Below are 15,228 nucleotides of genomic sequence, written 5' to 3'. Positions count from 1 at the left end.
ACATACATTACCACTAGCACATGTACATACTGCCGTTCTGTTATATGTCCTTTTATTTGTATGTCTATTTATACTCTTACCTTGTTTTATATTCTGTCTCAATGTAATGTTCTGTGTGCACCTGTTTCTCCTATTACCAAAAAAAATATATTAAAAAAATTCCATGTATACGTGAGAACACTTGGCAATAAAGCTCATTCTGATTCTGATTCTGATAAATGTAAATACCTGTCCTAAGCCCTGCCTCTGCTTCATATACAGGGGGGGAAATGGAGCCACATCACCATCCAGTGGGTAGACCTGGTAAACATTGGTTCTCAACAGGTTTTGCTTCTCATCCCAGATTAGACATTATGTGGTGACCTACTGTAATACACAGTTCCAAACTGTCAACAAAAATCAAACTTAGAAATGTATTAATGTTCAAACAACAGAGGCCCAACAATATGCCGAATGATTAACATGACAACTGAATAGGACAATATAAAATTTTGTAAATCTACCAGCCTAGCACATGGAACAAACACTGCTCCAAATATTGCATTGGTATCAGCCAAATTACCAAGTGACAGAATAACATAGAGCTTCATTGGACACATGCCAAAAGACATGGGAAGTGTTTCCTTCTCACTTTTAAACGTTTATAAGCATATTTATTTTGCTATCCTGATTATGCATGATTATATGGCTAGTTGTATTATATCACTGTCATTTAACAGTGTTTTTCTCCCTATCAGAACAGACTCAACAGTTGAGAACCACTGAGGTAAAGGAAAGTGAAAAAAAGGAGTTTAAATATCTCTATAAAATATACCTTGAAATATTCAAATGCCACAATTCTCCGTTTATCTCTTTCTGTTCTGTATTTATACTGTATATCTGCTTGAATTCTGTTTCCGTTCAATGACCCTTTTTTATTTTTCATGACTCTGAATAAAATGTATGCATATATCAACTGATTATGTATGGATATGTGAAAACATACAGATGACAAAGTAACAGCCAGGATACTAAAGGATGAATAAAATAAACTGTGTTAGAGAGGACATTGAGGATTGAGAGGGTGTGAACATGTCAGAGAGAAAATGGGAAAGACAGAGTGAGAGAGAGAGAGAGAGAGAGAGAGAGAACGATAGACTGAGTGAGTGAGCCAGGCTCAAAGAATCAAACTGTTTATTAATCTGAGTATTTTCTCAGATGACGCAAAGACTGTGAGTTGCCTCCTCTCTTTCTCACTCTCTCTGTCTCACTCCATCTCTCTCTTTCTCACCCTCTGTCCATTCTTTCCAAATGTCTCTTTCCTAATGCCTCAGTCTGGTTGGATGGGAGACGGCACAACAGCACAGGTAAGAATATGAACAGGATATGAACGACTGCAGTCTTCCATTCTGTTCTTGCCTCTTTTCATCTGTTTAAACTCGTCCTTTATCAATATTTCATAAAACTTACTCTACTGCGAACTGCTTAAATCAAAATCTCAAACAGTTGTTTTTGGGTTGTTTTATTATGACATGACACAACAGTACACAGTAGACATAAAGTCATCTTCATAAATTCTTATGAAATTCTTATATGGTGGCTAGCTTTAACCATCCATGATTGCTGGAGTGTGCTCTATTATTTCACAGAGTAAGTGTTGTTTTTGTGTATGCAGTCGCTGTTAACAGCATATATCACTTCACAAATAGCTCCAATCAGCCGGCAAGTGTAAAATGTCAGAGAGATGATGGATGGTTTTAAGAATGCGGATTATGAATGAGGAATGACTCGTTAGGGGCATTACTCAAAGAGGAGTGATTCAGTCATGGATAGATGGTTGGCTAGACATTGGCTCACATACAGGTCAGATATGTGGAAGAAGGTTTGTCACTGTGAGTAGAATCCTGCAGATTCAGCAATGAACTACTGAAAGAGTTGGTTCCGCAGACAGAGTGAGAGATCTTAAAGACAGATTGACAGGGATTTAGGATGGTAAAATGAAAGTTCCTATGGGGCACAGTTCAGGAAGAACTTGCAGGAGAGAGACAGAGAAAGACAGAGAGATGGGGAATTGGGGATTTATAAATAGCAAAGCTTTAGTAGGGTGAGACGAGCAAATGTGATAGACAGTCTGTGCTTAAGGAGTTCAAACAACAGATTAATACACTCAGATTATAGTCAGAGATAGAGGCGAAAAGGGGAGGGAGGGTGTATGCACGTATGTGTGTATGTGCATGTGTGGTTAAGTACTGTCAAGATGACCCCATGCACATCTGCACATCTACACATGCAAAAGAATAAGCCCCTCAGATGGACTACTACCTGCATGTTCAAATGTCAAGTCATTTTATTTGTATAGCGCTTTTCACAACACACATCGTTTCAAGACAGCTTTACAGAAAATGATGCTGTAACAGAAAACAATGCTGTAATGTCTTAAGGTCCTTCAGCCGTTTAAATAAAAATGTAATTGAAAATTATGCTTTAAAAATGATTTTCTTTAGGCCCCCAGAGAGCATGCCAAAGCCATGGCAAGGAACCCAAAACTCTATAAATGTGTATGCTCACTAAAGAGACAGACGGACAGAACGACAGAAAGATCGATCGATCGGTTGATTGATTGATTGATTGATTGACTGATTGATTGATTGATGTGTAAATGATTGTGGAGCCCTATACAATTGAAATGTGTACAGTCTATGAGGTATACTTAGATTTGTTAATGAGGTTAATGAGATTTGTGCCTTAGTTCATAGGGTCAGATGTTGCCTAAATTGTGGGGACCAAAGTTGCTCACAAGGATAGTAAAACCTTCAATATCAACTACATTGTGGGGACCAGCCCTGGGACCCCACAAGGAAAACGTAATAAACATAATAAAACTAAAAATAAATGTCTTATAAGGGTAAGGGTGTAGTAAATGTAATTAGCTTTGTATAAAAGCAGTTAAAGACTATGGTACATCCTCAGTTAGACAAGTAAATGTGTGTGTGTGTGTGTGTGTGTGTGTGTGTGTGTGTGTGTGTGTGTGTGTGTGTATGTGTGTGTGTGTGGCGGGTTTGGGTGGTTTATGAGGACAATTTTTTAGGTTACAAACTGGTAATTACAAGGGTATTATGCTATAAATGTGGTTTATGAGGACATTTATAATGTCCCCATAATTCAAATCTCTTAAAAAACATACTAAACGATGTTTTTTTGAAAATGTAAAAATGCAGAAAGTTTTTTGTGAGGGTTAGGTTTAGGGGTAGGGTTAGGGTTAGGGGATATAATCTATAGTTCATACAGTATAAAAATCATTATGTCTATGGAGAGTCCTCATAAGGATAGCTGCACCTACATGTGTGTGTGTGTGTGTGTGTGTGTATGTGTGAGTGTGTGTGTGCATGCGTGCGTGCATGCGTGCGTGTGTGTGTGTGTGTGTGTGTGTGTGTGTGTGTGTGTGTGTGCGTTTTGTGCAGTCAGTCACTGTGCTGCTTTCTCTCATTGAGGCAGAGTTATGGGATTATAACTCTATCCCTTTGCAAAGCCAAACAATCAGCACCAGAAAATAATCCCCCACACACACATACACACAGAGAGACAGACCACACATTCAGTGTCTACACATAAAACCTTGTTATACAAATTAACATCATCAAACACATAATCAAATAGGCAGCTTATTAAAAAAAAAAAAAAAAAAAAAAATATATATATATATATATATATATATATATATATATATATATATATATATATATATATATTATATTACCGGTCAAAAGTTTTGAAACATACTTATTCTTTATTATTATTTTTTTTTTCTTCACATTGTAGAATAAAAATAAAGTCATCATAAGTATGGAATAACATAAATGAAACTATGGGAATTATGTTGTGTCTAAACAAAATCCAAAATAAATCAAAACTGTGTTATATTTTAGCATCTTCAAAGTAGTCACCCTTTGCCTAGAATTTGCAGACATGTACTCTTGACATTTTCTCGAACCAACTTCTTGAGGAATCACCCTGGGATGATTTTTAAACAGTATTGAAGGAGTTCCCATCTATGTTGGGCACTTATTGGCTGCTTTCTTTATTATTTGGTCCAAGTCATCCATTTCAAAAATGTTTTTTTTATTTTTATTTTTTTATAATTTGTTAGTTTTGTAATTAAATAAATGAATATGGTGGCACAATTATATTTTTGTCTACAAAATTAATTTCAAACATTTAAGCATACACCTTCAGATCAAAAGATTTTTAAGATCATGAGAAACATCTCAGTCAAGAGTTTCAAAACTTTTCACTGGTAGTATATATATATATATATATATATATATATATATATATATATATATACTAGTTTAACTCACTGATTGGACACAAGGCTCTTATAAGAGCGGTGTTCAATATGCTAGTGCTAAACCGAACTCCATCTCAGATGTAGATGCTCGATAGGAGGAGCATTAGAACAATTTTTCAATGAAAAGTGAATTAAACTATTGTGAACTACAAACACTCAAAAGTCTTCCTGGAGTGTTCTACCAAAATAAAAACCAGAGGTTTTTAAAGTTAAGAAATTACGACTGAAATTTAAATTGTTTTTAATAAATTTTTCAGATTTAATAATAAGAAGAATAATTATTATTTATTATTATTATTTTACAAATTACAGTAATATTTAAGTTGGCTGGTTTCCAAAAAAAAAAAAAAAAAAAGGGTGATTGGAAAGCGAAATGCAATTACATTTAAAGTGAACAAAAAGAGATTTGATTTAATTTAAGACCAGATACAAGCTGAAAAAAAAAATGTGCAAAGAGAACTGGCATCTTTTCAACTGATTTTAAAAGATTTTCACTAGAATTATTGTTATATTTGCTGCTGCATTATCCAGTAGACAAGTTAATAATAAAGTTTTTTCTTAATAGGGTACACATTTGTATCTTATTTCTTTTATATATATATATATATATATATATATATATATATATATTATAAAGAAATAATGTGTAGTTAGAAGTTTGTGTTACTTTACACATAAAAGTGTACCCCCAATCGCTTCCACCCAGTAAAGAATAGATATTCTAAACTGATTAAGGAAAATACAACACTGGTATCAGATCGTGATCGGTCTAGGCTGATACTGAGAATAAATGTATCAGAATCGGATTGGGAGAGAAAGAATGTATTCGTATTTACAGAAATTTAAAGAAATCGTATTTACAGCTTTAGAAATGTAAAATATTGACGAATCCGGAATACATACGGAATACACAATAAAATGGATTACTTTTATTATTGTTTTGTTTTTTGTGCTTTTGTGGCTTATTTTATTTATTTATTTATTTTTACTTACTCTGCAAAGTCAATTTGCATCAAACAAAATAAAAATTACATGTTTAACGGCACCAGAAATGACACCCCTGATTGCACACATACATAACCCAGACTTCTATTTATTAATGTGTGTGTGTTTATATCTGAAAGACGTATTATTTTACTTTGTTTGCTCATCTGCAGTAGACGTATGTCAATAAGTACATCTTGAATTTCAATAAGACATTCAGCAGATGTTTAGAATGTTTGTAATTATGGTCTTTTTAAGCTGTTTAGCAGATGTTAATTATTAAGTGACGCTTTCCAGATGAAAAGTTCTAAAACAGACATCTGTGTGTGCTCTCTGGGACAGAACAGAGTGAAACCATTATAATGACAAATTTAGTAAGTGTGTTAAATTAATGTGATGGCATTAAATATTTAATTAATCTCATTGATTATAAATGTAATAAAATTAGCCTATTAATTCCATTAATTAAATATTCATGAATCCAATAAGGATACGTGTACAGCTGTACGTATCTAAAGTTGTTAAAGTAATATGAAAAATGATTATGTTTTAGATACTGTCAATACGTAAATATTGTATGTTTTGGTATGGTGTCTATGCAAACATAAGCAAATGTATGTATACATACGTACAGTATGTATTCCCTGAATAAAATTATTTTGTGATGAAATAAATAGAGCAGAAAAAATTAAGTAGTGGGAATTGAGCATTCCAAATTGGGGAGAAAAGGGGATAAAAAAAAATAAAAATAAAAATAAAAATAAAAAATAGCAGTACATTGATGATGGGTTTTTGTGATAAAACATCACCTGAAATGTAGAACTGTTCAGTGTAAACTAAACATCAGATTCCTCTTGGAGCACCATTCATACTCTCTAGAACAGAGGTGCCCAAACTAGGGCCCGCGGGCCAAAGTTGGCCCGTGATGACCTTTGATTTGGCCTGCCTTGCCATAGATGACAAAATGGGAAAAAATAGAATATATATATGGCATTGATGCAGCTCTTCGTTTTTAATGAATCTTTTTGTTTAAACATTTTTTGTTTTATTTTTGCATTACAAAAACTATAGCTTATTTGAAAAGTAGAGAGTATAAGTGATTTAATTTTTTTAAATGTATATGCGTACTTCAGTGGCCTTTAAATAAGTGCTGTCTGAAAGTTCGCTCCATTGGCCATCCCAGGTGCCACCCCAAAATCTTCACTATGATTGGCCAGCTCCAAAGTCGGAGGTGTGCCTTCAATACCTCCAGACAGAACCGTTGGTTTAAAAAGGAGCGGGAACTGAAGCAGTGTCAAGAAATGACAGGTAATTAGGTGGACTCGCGGAACAGTGCGTACAGTCATCCGAAATGAAATATGTCTTGAATGCGCACTATATGTTGTGCAGTATTTCATATCCGTGAAGCGGATTTGATAAAGTCAGGTGAGGGAGCATTTCAATATAGACAACAGTTCCATTCACTCCAAACACTGCATTACATTACGACAAGCACTATAAATTAACAGACCAGGACTCTCAAAAATCCTTTTTCTGCCCTGCCAGCTAGACAAAAACGTTAATGCAGTAAATTAATTCTTCATATTTCATCTTATTCTGACTAAACCCCGTTTTGGGGTGTTTATAACATCTGTGTGCATCATACTGTAATTCGTTTGTCAAACGTGAGGATGTCTCATTTAAAAACAGATAGCTGAAAGTTTTTTAATAACCATAAGATACAATGCCATATTTCGGGAGGTTCTTAATCATAATCATATTTTTGAGTCAACGAAATTACTAGGCATCTCCATTTTTTTAATTTGCAGAAATGTGCTTCGTAGCTTTTATTTCCTTTCATAATGTAATGCATTCAGCCTTAATCATCCTCTCTTAAGAAAAGAAGCAAAAGTACAATTCACGTTTTTGATATCACAACAGGAAACGTAAGTATAGGCTAAATGCATTAACTATGCAAAAACTTTTTACAGCATTGTTTAATTAAATAATCCTATTACATTTAGCAGTCCCAATAAATGGTAATACTGAGTGAAATCCAGGACAAGGTGTAGACTAGGTCTATGATAAGAAATATCTTTAATATCTTATTTGTCACAAAACAAAACTATATCCTACTTGATAGTATTACGTCACGCCATTGTATCTTCATCTCTCTAAAACTGCACAGAACTACCGTGTGTTCAATGTGAGGAGATGCGCTGTTCTTAAAGGTGCAGTATGTAAGATTCAGAAACCCTTGTTATTAATGACACCTGTGGCCGTTAAGTGAACTGCAGCCAGCTACCTGTTGCTCGTGCTCGAGCACACACACCATAGGGACTCAAAGTTTGTAGTAAAACAATCATAACTGTGTAATTTTAATTATGCTACCTCATCAGTCAGCATTAATGAACTTCGACCAAAACAATGATGTAATGTACAAAGAGACAACGTGATTCACTGGCATCATGCTGACAGATGAGGTAGCATAATTAAAATTACACAGTTATGATTGTTTTACTACAAACTTTGAGACTGTATATTATATTTGACTCTCCAGTGCTGGAACAGGGCTAAAACAAAGTGTGGATATAGGTCTGACTATGCGAGACTGTAGTTTGAAGTAATCGCTTTTCTTTGCATGATACATTGACTGCATTTATACGATAGCCTATGTCAGCGTTAGCTAGCTAGCCAGCTTCATCAATAGCTGTTAGCTAAATCTGGTGGATGATGACAGTAGCTGTTTATAAAATAGACTGTACATTATAAATATGTTGACACAATTCAGTATTGATGTGATTCCATCACAACTGTCATTTTGATATATCAATGCGCTATAATTTTATAATAATAGATTATATATAATGTCTGTATAACCAAGTTACGTTACACTAATGAATAGAGCTTTTTGCATTATCTTGAACATTGTCTAGCATTCATTTCATGTATTATTGTAGTTTAGCTAAAATTACACAGATCAGTCCTTATGGCACTATATTTCACATGCTTTGCAGTTATTTAAGCTTACCTGTCCAATAAGACGAACGCCAATTCAGGGTCGGTTTTGATCCCCAAAACCGAACGAAGTTCCCTCCAGGAATCAAATGCCCTGTCGTTGATCACTCTAGTTTTTGCTCGAACACGATCATGCTTAGCCTTACTCTGAGTTTGTGTAGGAGTCGGTGTTGTGCTGGGAGCTGGACATTTGCTGGATTCCATCTCTAAGACAACGTTACCAAGTGTTGTAGTTTGCTGTCGCTGTTGAATAGCGGAAGAGAAGCTATTACTGAGGCAAGGCTCTCGGGAGCGTGCATAAACATCACATCCTTTGGATTTTCCCGGCAAAAGCGACCCACTCCCTTCGCATGAAAATCAGTCTACAGACTTTAATAGGCAACCTTGGAAGTCCAGGAAGGGCTAATTTTTTAAGTTGCATTACAAGCCGTTCACACATTGGCAAAAAAGGTGCGAATATTACATGAAAATTGTTACTTATTGCACCTTTAAAGAGACAGTAACCATATTTTAAGATACGCTTACATTTAGTCGTTTAGCAGACATTTTATCCAAAGTGACTCACAAATGAGAAAGAAACAGAACATAAATAAAAATTATGTTGAAATCCATTATGTGCATTGTGCAAGTATAGGACACTATAGGAGTACTCTATAGGAGTATAGAGTTCTGTGTGTTTTGCAGTATTAATTTTTCATTTAAAAATAATACAGTTTGATATATTTAACATTTACTTTTGGCCCACTGCCCTCAATCAAGTTTGATTTTTGGCCCTTCATAGAAAAAAGTTTGGGCACCTCTGCTCTAGAACAACACACACAACAATTTTCCCTTCTGATTCTGTATGCACATTTGCTGGCATGTTCATCAGGAGTCTGTGCTTATCTAGGATCATTATAATCTCGGCATATGAACAGACAGATTGAGCATGGAATGGCATGTTTCGGTGATCCACATCACCACTGTTCAGCCAATCCCAGATCACCACTATCTGAGATACCTTGGCCATCCAATCAAATTGCCCACTTGGCATAGGCTGACAGCCAAAGCTTTAATATTAGTTTGCCAATCCTGTTTAAGTTCTTTTCCATAAATCAGTCTGGATTGGTGGAGAAGACAGAGTCATAAACTCTATAGGGGGAGAGATGCATTGTGACATAATGGCTGATCTTAAAGAATTACATCAAGGCTTAAAGATCTTGAGAAATTGTTTGTTTCATTGTCGCTAGATAAACTAACTCTGTCTACATTTCACTATCATCTCTGTTTGTCCTGCATGGCCTGTCCTCATGTAAATCCTACTTTAATTCCTCTGAGGTCATTGTAAATTAATTTGTTGATTGTTGACTCACAGTTTGAGTAGTTTTTTCTCAATGTAGCAGATTATTAATTTATTTCAATCACGAATATCGTGACCGTTCTTGGAAGCTGTAACCTCCAGCTGTTGCTGTGTACCTGCACTGACGGAGTCCATTATACCTGGTACCTTCTCTCTGAAAAAACAAAAACAAAACACAAAATCAAGGATTAGAACAATTTTGTAGAATTCATGTTTTACAGGCACAGTTCTTGCATGTTGTTACCTGTGTTTGAATTTGGAGAAATTTGTGAAAACAGGTTTAAGCTTATGACTTCAGGGGAAATTGTGAAGTATTGTAAAACGATGCAGAATCATGCAGGGTCATAAGCCTTTTCTCTCTTTCTCTTTCTCACCATCTCTCCCCTCATGAGGCTGAGTTCACAGAGGATTAAGTATATGCAGTTGAAACTTGGCAAATGATTTCCCACCCTCCCCCTAAAAAATAACATTTCAGCACACACACTGCCAATCCGTCTTTATGTCTAAGCGGCAACTGTTGTTTTAGTTTAAATCTGAGATGAAGAACAAGCAGATGAGTAGGACAGGGAACATCCCGAGAAAGAAAGAGAGATGGATGGCAGATGTGCCAAAGGGTCAGAATGACACACCGCATGAAAATGGTAAAAACAGAATGGGGAAAAAGGCCAAGACAACATCACACCACGTCAAAACAAACTTGGGTAAGTATTTTTTCTTGTCTAGTTTCAGGGTTTCCAAAACTTTTGACCAGTGAAATTTCATTACCTTTCCAGGCATTCGGGATTATTGGATAGATTTAAAAAAAAATTTTTTTTTTAAAGATGCTAAGATGGATTTCCAATTGTATGTCAGGTATCAACCCTTTACAATTAATAGATTTAAATAGTAACACTTTACACTAAGGTTGTATTTGTTAACATTAGTTAACTATATTAATTAACAAACTATCAATGAACAATACTGTACTTGTGCATATACTGTACATTTTTACATTAAAGTTATATTCTGAGTTCAATAAAAGTTAAGCTCAATCAACAGAATTTGTGGCATAATGTTGATTACCATAAAAATGTATTTCGACTGGTCCCTCCTTTTCTTTAAAAAAAAGCAAAAATCGAGGTTCCAGTGAAGCACTTACAATGGAAGTGAATGGGGCTAATCTGTAAATGTTAAAATACTCACTGTTTCAAAAGTATAGCCACAAGACATAAACAATATGTGTGTTAACATGATTTTAGTGTGATAATATTGCTTAATAACCTTTCTGTGTAAAGTTATATTGAATATTATGACTTCGTAGCAATGACGACATAATGCCATAAACCCTAAAATGACCATAAAACAATTTAAACAACTTTACAGTTCAAATAATGCACAATTTTAACAGGCTGATTAATGAAAGTGCTTTTATTAAATTTTAAGCTTCACATTTCTGCCTTTAAACCATCAAAAATTGGCTCCACACACTTATTGTAAGTGAATCAGTCACCTTGATTTTTACCTCGACTTTTATAGTTAGTAATCAACATTATGCCACAAATGCTGTCGATTAAGCTTAACTTGTACTGAACCCTTGAATATTCCTTTAAAGGTTGTATATGTTAACATTAGTTAACTTATTAGTGCAGAAATGTCTCCATTATAAGGCACAAAAATGAAGATTTAAATGCAGCCCAATGGTGGACTCACCTTTTGGGAGGAAGACTACTTTATTTCTCTCAAGAAAAAGTTATTAGCAAGTAATATCTAGTAAAACTGGAAAAAGTATATTTTCTGTATAAATTTACAAAGATTTAATTAATTTCCATGACTTTTCCAGGCCTGGAAATCATCATTTTAAAATTCCAAAATACCCTGGGAATCATGTAGTTTAATATTCTTATTTCAGACTGAGAATTATTCTTCACTCAAATGGCAAGAGTTTGTTAGTAAACATAAATGTCATAATGCCTTTGAGCACTTTGAATATGCTTTTTGCTGAACATGTGTGTTTATACGTCTCATAACTCACTGTTAACTGCTGCAATGATTTTTCTCCAACTTCAATCAGTGATCCACTTCATGCAGATGTTTGTAATGGAGTGGGCTTGATGAAATGCTCATTGGTTCTACTTGGCAGTCAGTTCTTATATTATTATAAAGGAACAGGAGTTGTGTATTATTGCCATATGGAGGTTTGACGCTGTGTGTACAAGGGTGCATCTGTGTGTGTGCGTGTCAGTGAAAGCTTAAAAAGTAGCAGTTTAAAAGATTAAAAGATTGAAAAGGGGTTACAATGTTTTCTGTCAGCCTTTCTGGTTCTGTTGTTTCTTTGTGTTGGGTGATCTCAGCACAATATATGCACTGACGACTGATCCAGGGCTCCATTTTAGTATATGTTGATTTGACTCCATAAAAGAGGCGGAGCCTTGGAGAAAAACATCTTTAAGCTGTGTGTTGTATTCTGAGATGCACGTGACTCACAGGAGTTGAATGGGTAAATCTCTTACTAGACTCTTGTTTCATACTTGCAGCAATCATGCGGATCACAAAAGCACCAACAGATTGATGCAGATGAAAAAAGGCAAAAATGGCTATACAGTATGTACTGTATGTTGCAACTGAATGTGGTTCAAATCTCATGTCTTATCTCACATGTGACATAACTGATTTTTGGATGACAGTGTGAAAAGCAAAAATTACACTGAATGTGACACTTTCAATTCTGATCTGGGCTACTTTTATATGTGGATATAAACTGGCTATGTTTCTGATTTTTTGCTATGTGCAATTAGGGGGCGGGGGGGGACTCAGAGCTTGAGACGAGCCGCATGCTCAAGCCCCTCATGCTCGAGCCCCTTCTTTACAGACAGCAGGCCAAATTTGTTTACCCTTAACAATCTGTTTACCATTTCCACTTCAGGGGCTATGTGGACATTCAAACTCATGAACTAAACATTAAACTGTTTGTTTGAGTATATACCCAACAGCCTGAAATAGCAACATATGCTCAACCAATAGAGTGCAACAGTCTAGTTCTGGAGATTGAAATCCCATTCATTTTCTCTATAGACTAATTCATTTTCAACGATATCTGATAAAGCTTAAAAGAGATACCATGAGCTCTGTGGTTGTTAATCGATAGTAGTATATTTATTTGCACATATTATCTGCACTGGTATAAAGGCCGATCATTAAATTAATTATGTATATAAGCCAACCGCGCCAAAAAAAATACAAAATAAAATCTGTGCTGGACGCAATTTGTGTGTCGCAATCCATCTTGTGGGACGGATCTGAGTGTTACATTGTGGAGGATGCAGCAGACCTACACACTCTCATGACTGAATGTTCACTTCAGTTTCACTCTGTTCCTCACACTGAACTATCTTGTGGTTTCAGAAGACTTTAAATGCAACATGAGTTGTTTGGTAAGTTATTGTGACTGTACTTATATCTGCTTTATGTCTTTTATATTGGTGGTTGGTTATACTCTTGTTATATTAGTGGCTGGGTTTAGGGATGTGGTTGGGTTACAAAAAGTTGGTACGGTGAGACTGCCCTGATCAGACCAACGTGCTCTGGCTCACTCTGCCAGGACAGTACCGCATCGCTTCTCCACAGTGATCATCTCCTTAACATGCTGAAAGTGTGTTTGACAACAGTGTGCTTATAGTGTATATACATGCCAGGTTTTGACATTCTTCTCAATCATTTGATAATTATTTAATGAATTATTGCTGCCATGCCAAATAAAATTCAGTTTACCACCTGCTTTCCTCGGGTGGTTATAGCGCAAGGTAAATTTTGCCAGGCACACAGAGCTTTGTGAATAAACCGCAATCTATAATGATACTAATATACACTTCTGTTCAAAAGTTTGGGGTCACTTGCCTGAAATGTTTCTCATGATCTTAAAAACCTTTTGATCTGAAGGCGTATGCTTAAATGTTTGAAATTAGTTTTGTTGACAAAAATATAATTGTGCCAAAATATTAATTTATTTAATTACAAAACTAAAATGTTATTTAAAAAATAAAAAAAATAAATGTTTTTGAAATGGATGGCTTGGACCGAATAATTGAGAAAAGCAGCTACTAAGTGCCCAGCATATAGATGGGAACTCCTTCAATACTGTATAAAAAGCATCCCAGGGTGATACCTCAAGAAGTTGGTTGAGAAAATGCCAAGAGTACATTTCTGCAAAATCTAGGCAAAGTATGGCCACTCTGAAGATGCTAAAATATAACATAGTTTTGATTTATTTTGGATTTTTTTAGTCACAACATAATTCCCATATTTCCATTTCTAGTATTCCATATCAGTGATGACTTTACTATTATTCTAAAATGTGAAAAAAAAATATATATATATAGAATGAGTAAGTGACCCTAAACTTTTGAATGGTAGTGTATATAGAAAGAAGGCGTATCAAACTCAGATGACTTTCTTCTGCGGAACAAAACAAAGATATTTCAATGGAGATATGAGGTGTTTTTGTCCATACAATGCAAGTCAATGTAGTCCAACACTTTCAAGCTCCAAAAAATGTCATAAGTGCAGCATAAAAGTAATTCATAAAACTCGAATGGTTTAATCCATGTCTTCTGAAGCAATACAATCGGTTTTGGTTTAGAAACAGACCATATCATTTCTGGGTGAAATGTTCCTTTTTAGTGATCTTAATTTTTTTCTCCATTTTTCTCTTCATTTTACTCTTGCAGATAGAATGACAAATAAACATTTGGGAAACCAGACAAGTGGAGCATTGCAGGGGGATGAAGGAGTGGAACTCGGATTAAAAGACACTACACACCAACAATGTGGCTGGTTTGGACGCAACCTGCTCCTTGCCCTCACTGTGCTAGGTGCGCCCCTGTTTGTGTGTGCATAAGTGTGTTGTTGTTGTTGTGTACAACTTCAGGTTTGTGTGCACTATACCTTGAACCAATTGAATCTCTCCATCCCCCGTTTACCATGTCTTTCTTGCTCTCTAGTGCTTATCCACTCTTTCCTTATACTCCACTCTTTAATCTCTCCTCTTCTCACCATTTTCAGAATAACCTTGTTCATGATTTGATAGCTGTGAAAGTACACTGCAACCGATGATCCTCTTTCAAACTGCAAACATATACCAAGCAAGCAAATTCCCAGCAATTCTTCTTTTGTTAGCCCCATTATACTGCCACTGTTTATAAAACAGTGATTTTTTTAAATGTTGCAGATGCAGGACAGTTATGCATTGGTGCTCAGAAATGTGAAATGCCCAGACTCCAAAAATGCTGCAATTCGCATCTTTTTATTAGCAAGGGAATCATAACTGATGTAATTAACATACACACTCTTATTCTCACAGGTGTAATAGCAGGCACAGTGCTGGGGATGTTGCTACGGTATGTTCCTGATATGGGCACAAACAGCCTTACGCTGATCTCCTTCCCTGGAGACATCCTGATGAGAATGTTGAAGATGCTCATCCTGCCCCTCATCATCTCCAGCCTCATTACAGGTCCGTTTTCAGTTCCTTTGTGTGGCTCTGTTGCCATTTAACAAGAATTTTTAACACTAATTATTCATGTTGAGCAAGATGGCGCTGCGGATG

The 15,228-nt window shown here is 35.4% G+C and overlaps 1 protein-coding gene across 2 annotated transcripts in view; it reads left to right on the top strand.

Moving 5' to 3' along the window:
- The first annotated feature begins 1,217 nt into the window (after positions 1-1,217).
- Positions 1,218-15,228, top strand: part of LOC127451497 (excitatory amino acid transporter 2-like) — a 41,809-nt gene continuing 27,798 nt past the window's right edge. The window contains exons 1-3 of one of the 2 annotated variants that reach the window (XM_051716245.1): positions 1,218-1,346; positions 14,351-14,494; positions 14,983-15,135. In XM_051716245.1, the coding sequence (XP_051572205.1) occupies positions 14,356-14,494; positions 14,983-15,135 (292 nt within the window). In that variant the 5' untranslated portion in view covers positions 1,218-1,346; positions 14,351-14,355. Of the gene's footprint in view, positions 1,347-10,245; positions 10,349-14,350; positions 14,495-14,982; positions 15,136-15,228 lie in introns of those variants that run through there. The other variant, XM_051716244.1, reaches the window with a different exon arrangement.

The sequence above is a fragment of the Myxocyprinus asiaticus genome, chromosome 14, assembly GCF_019703515.2.
Source record: "Myxocyprinus asiaticus isolate MX2 ecotype Aquarium Trade chromosome 14, UBuf_Myxa_2, whole genome shotgun sequence".
Lineage (NCBI taxonomy): Eukaryota > Metazoa > Chordata > Actinopteri > Cypriniformes > Catostomidae > Myxocyprinus > Myxocyprinus asiaticus.
The sequence above is the reverse complement of the archived record's forward strand: the minus strand, read 5'-3'. Positions and strand labels throughout refer to the sequence as shown.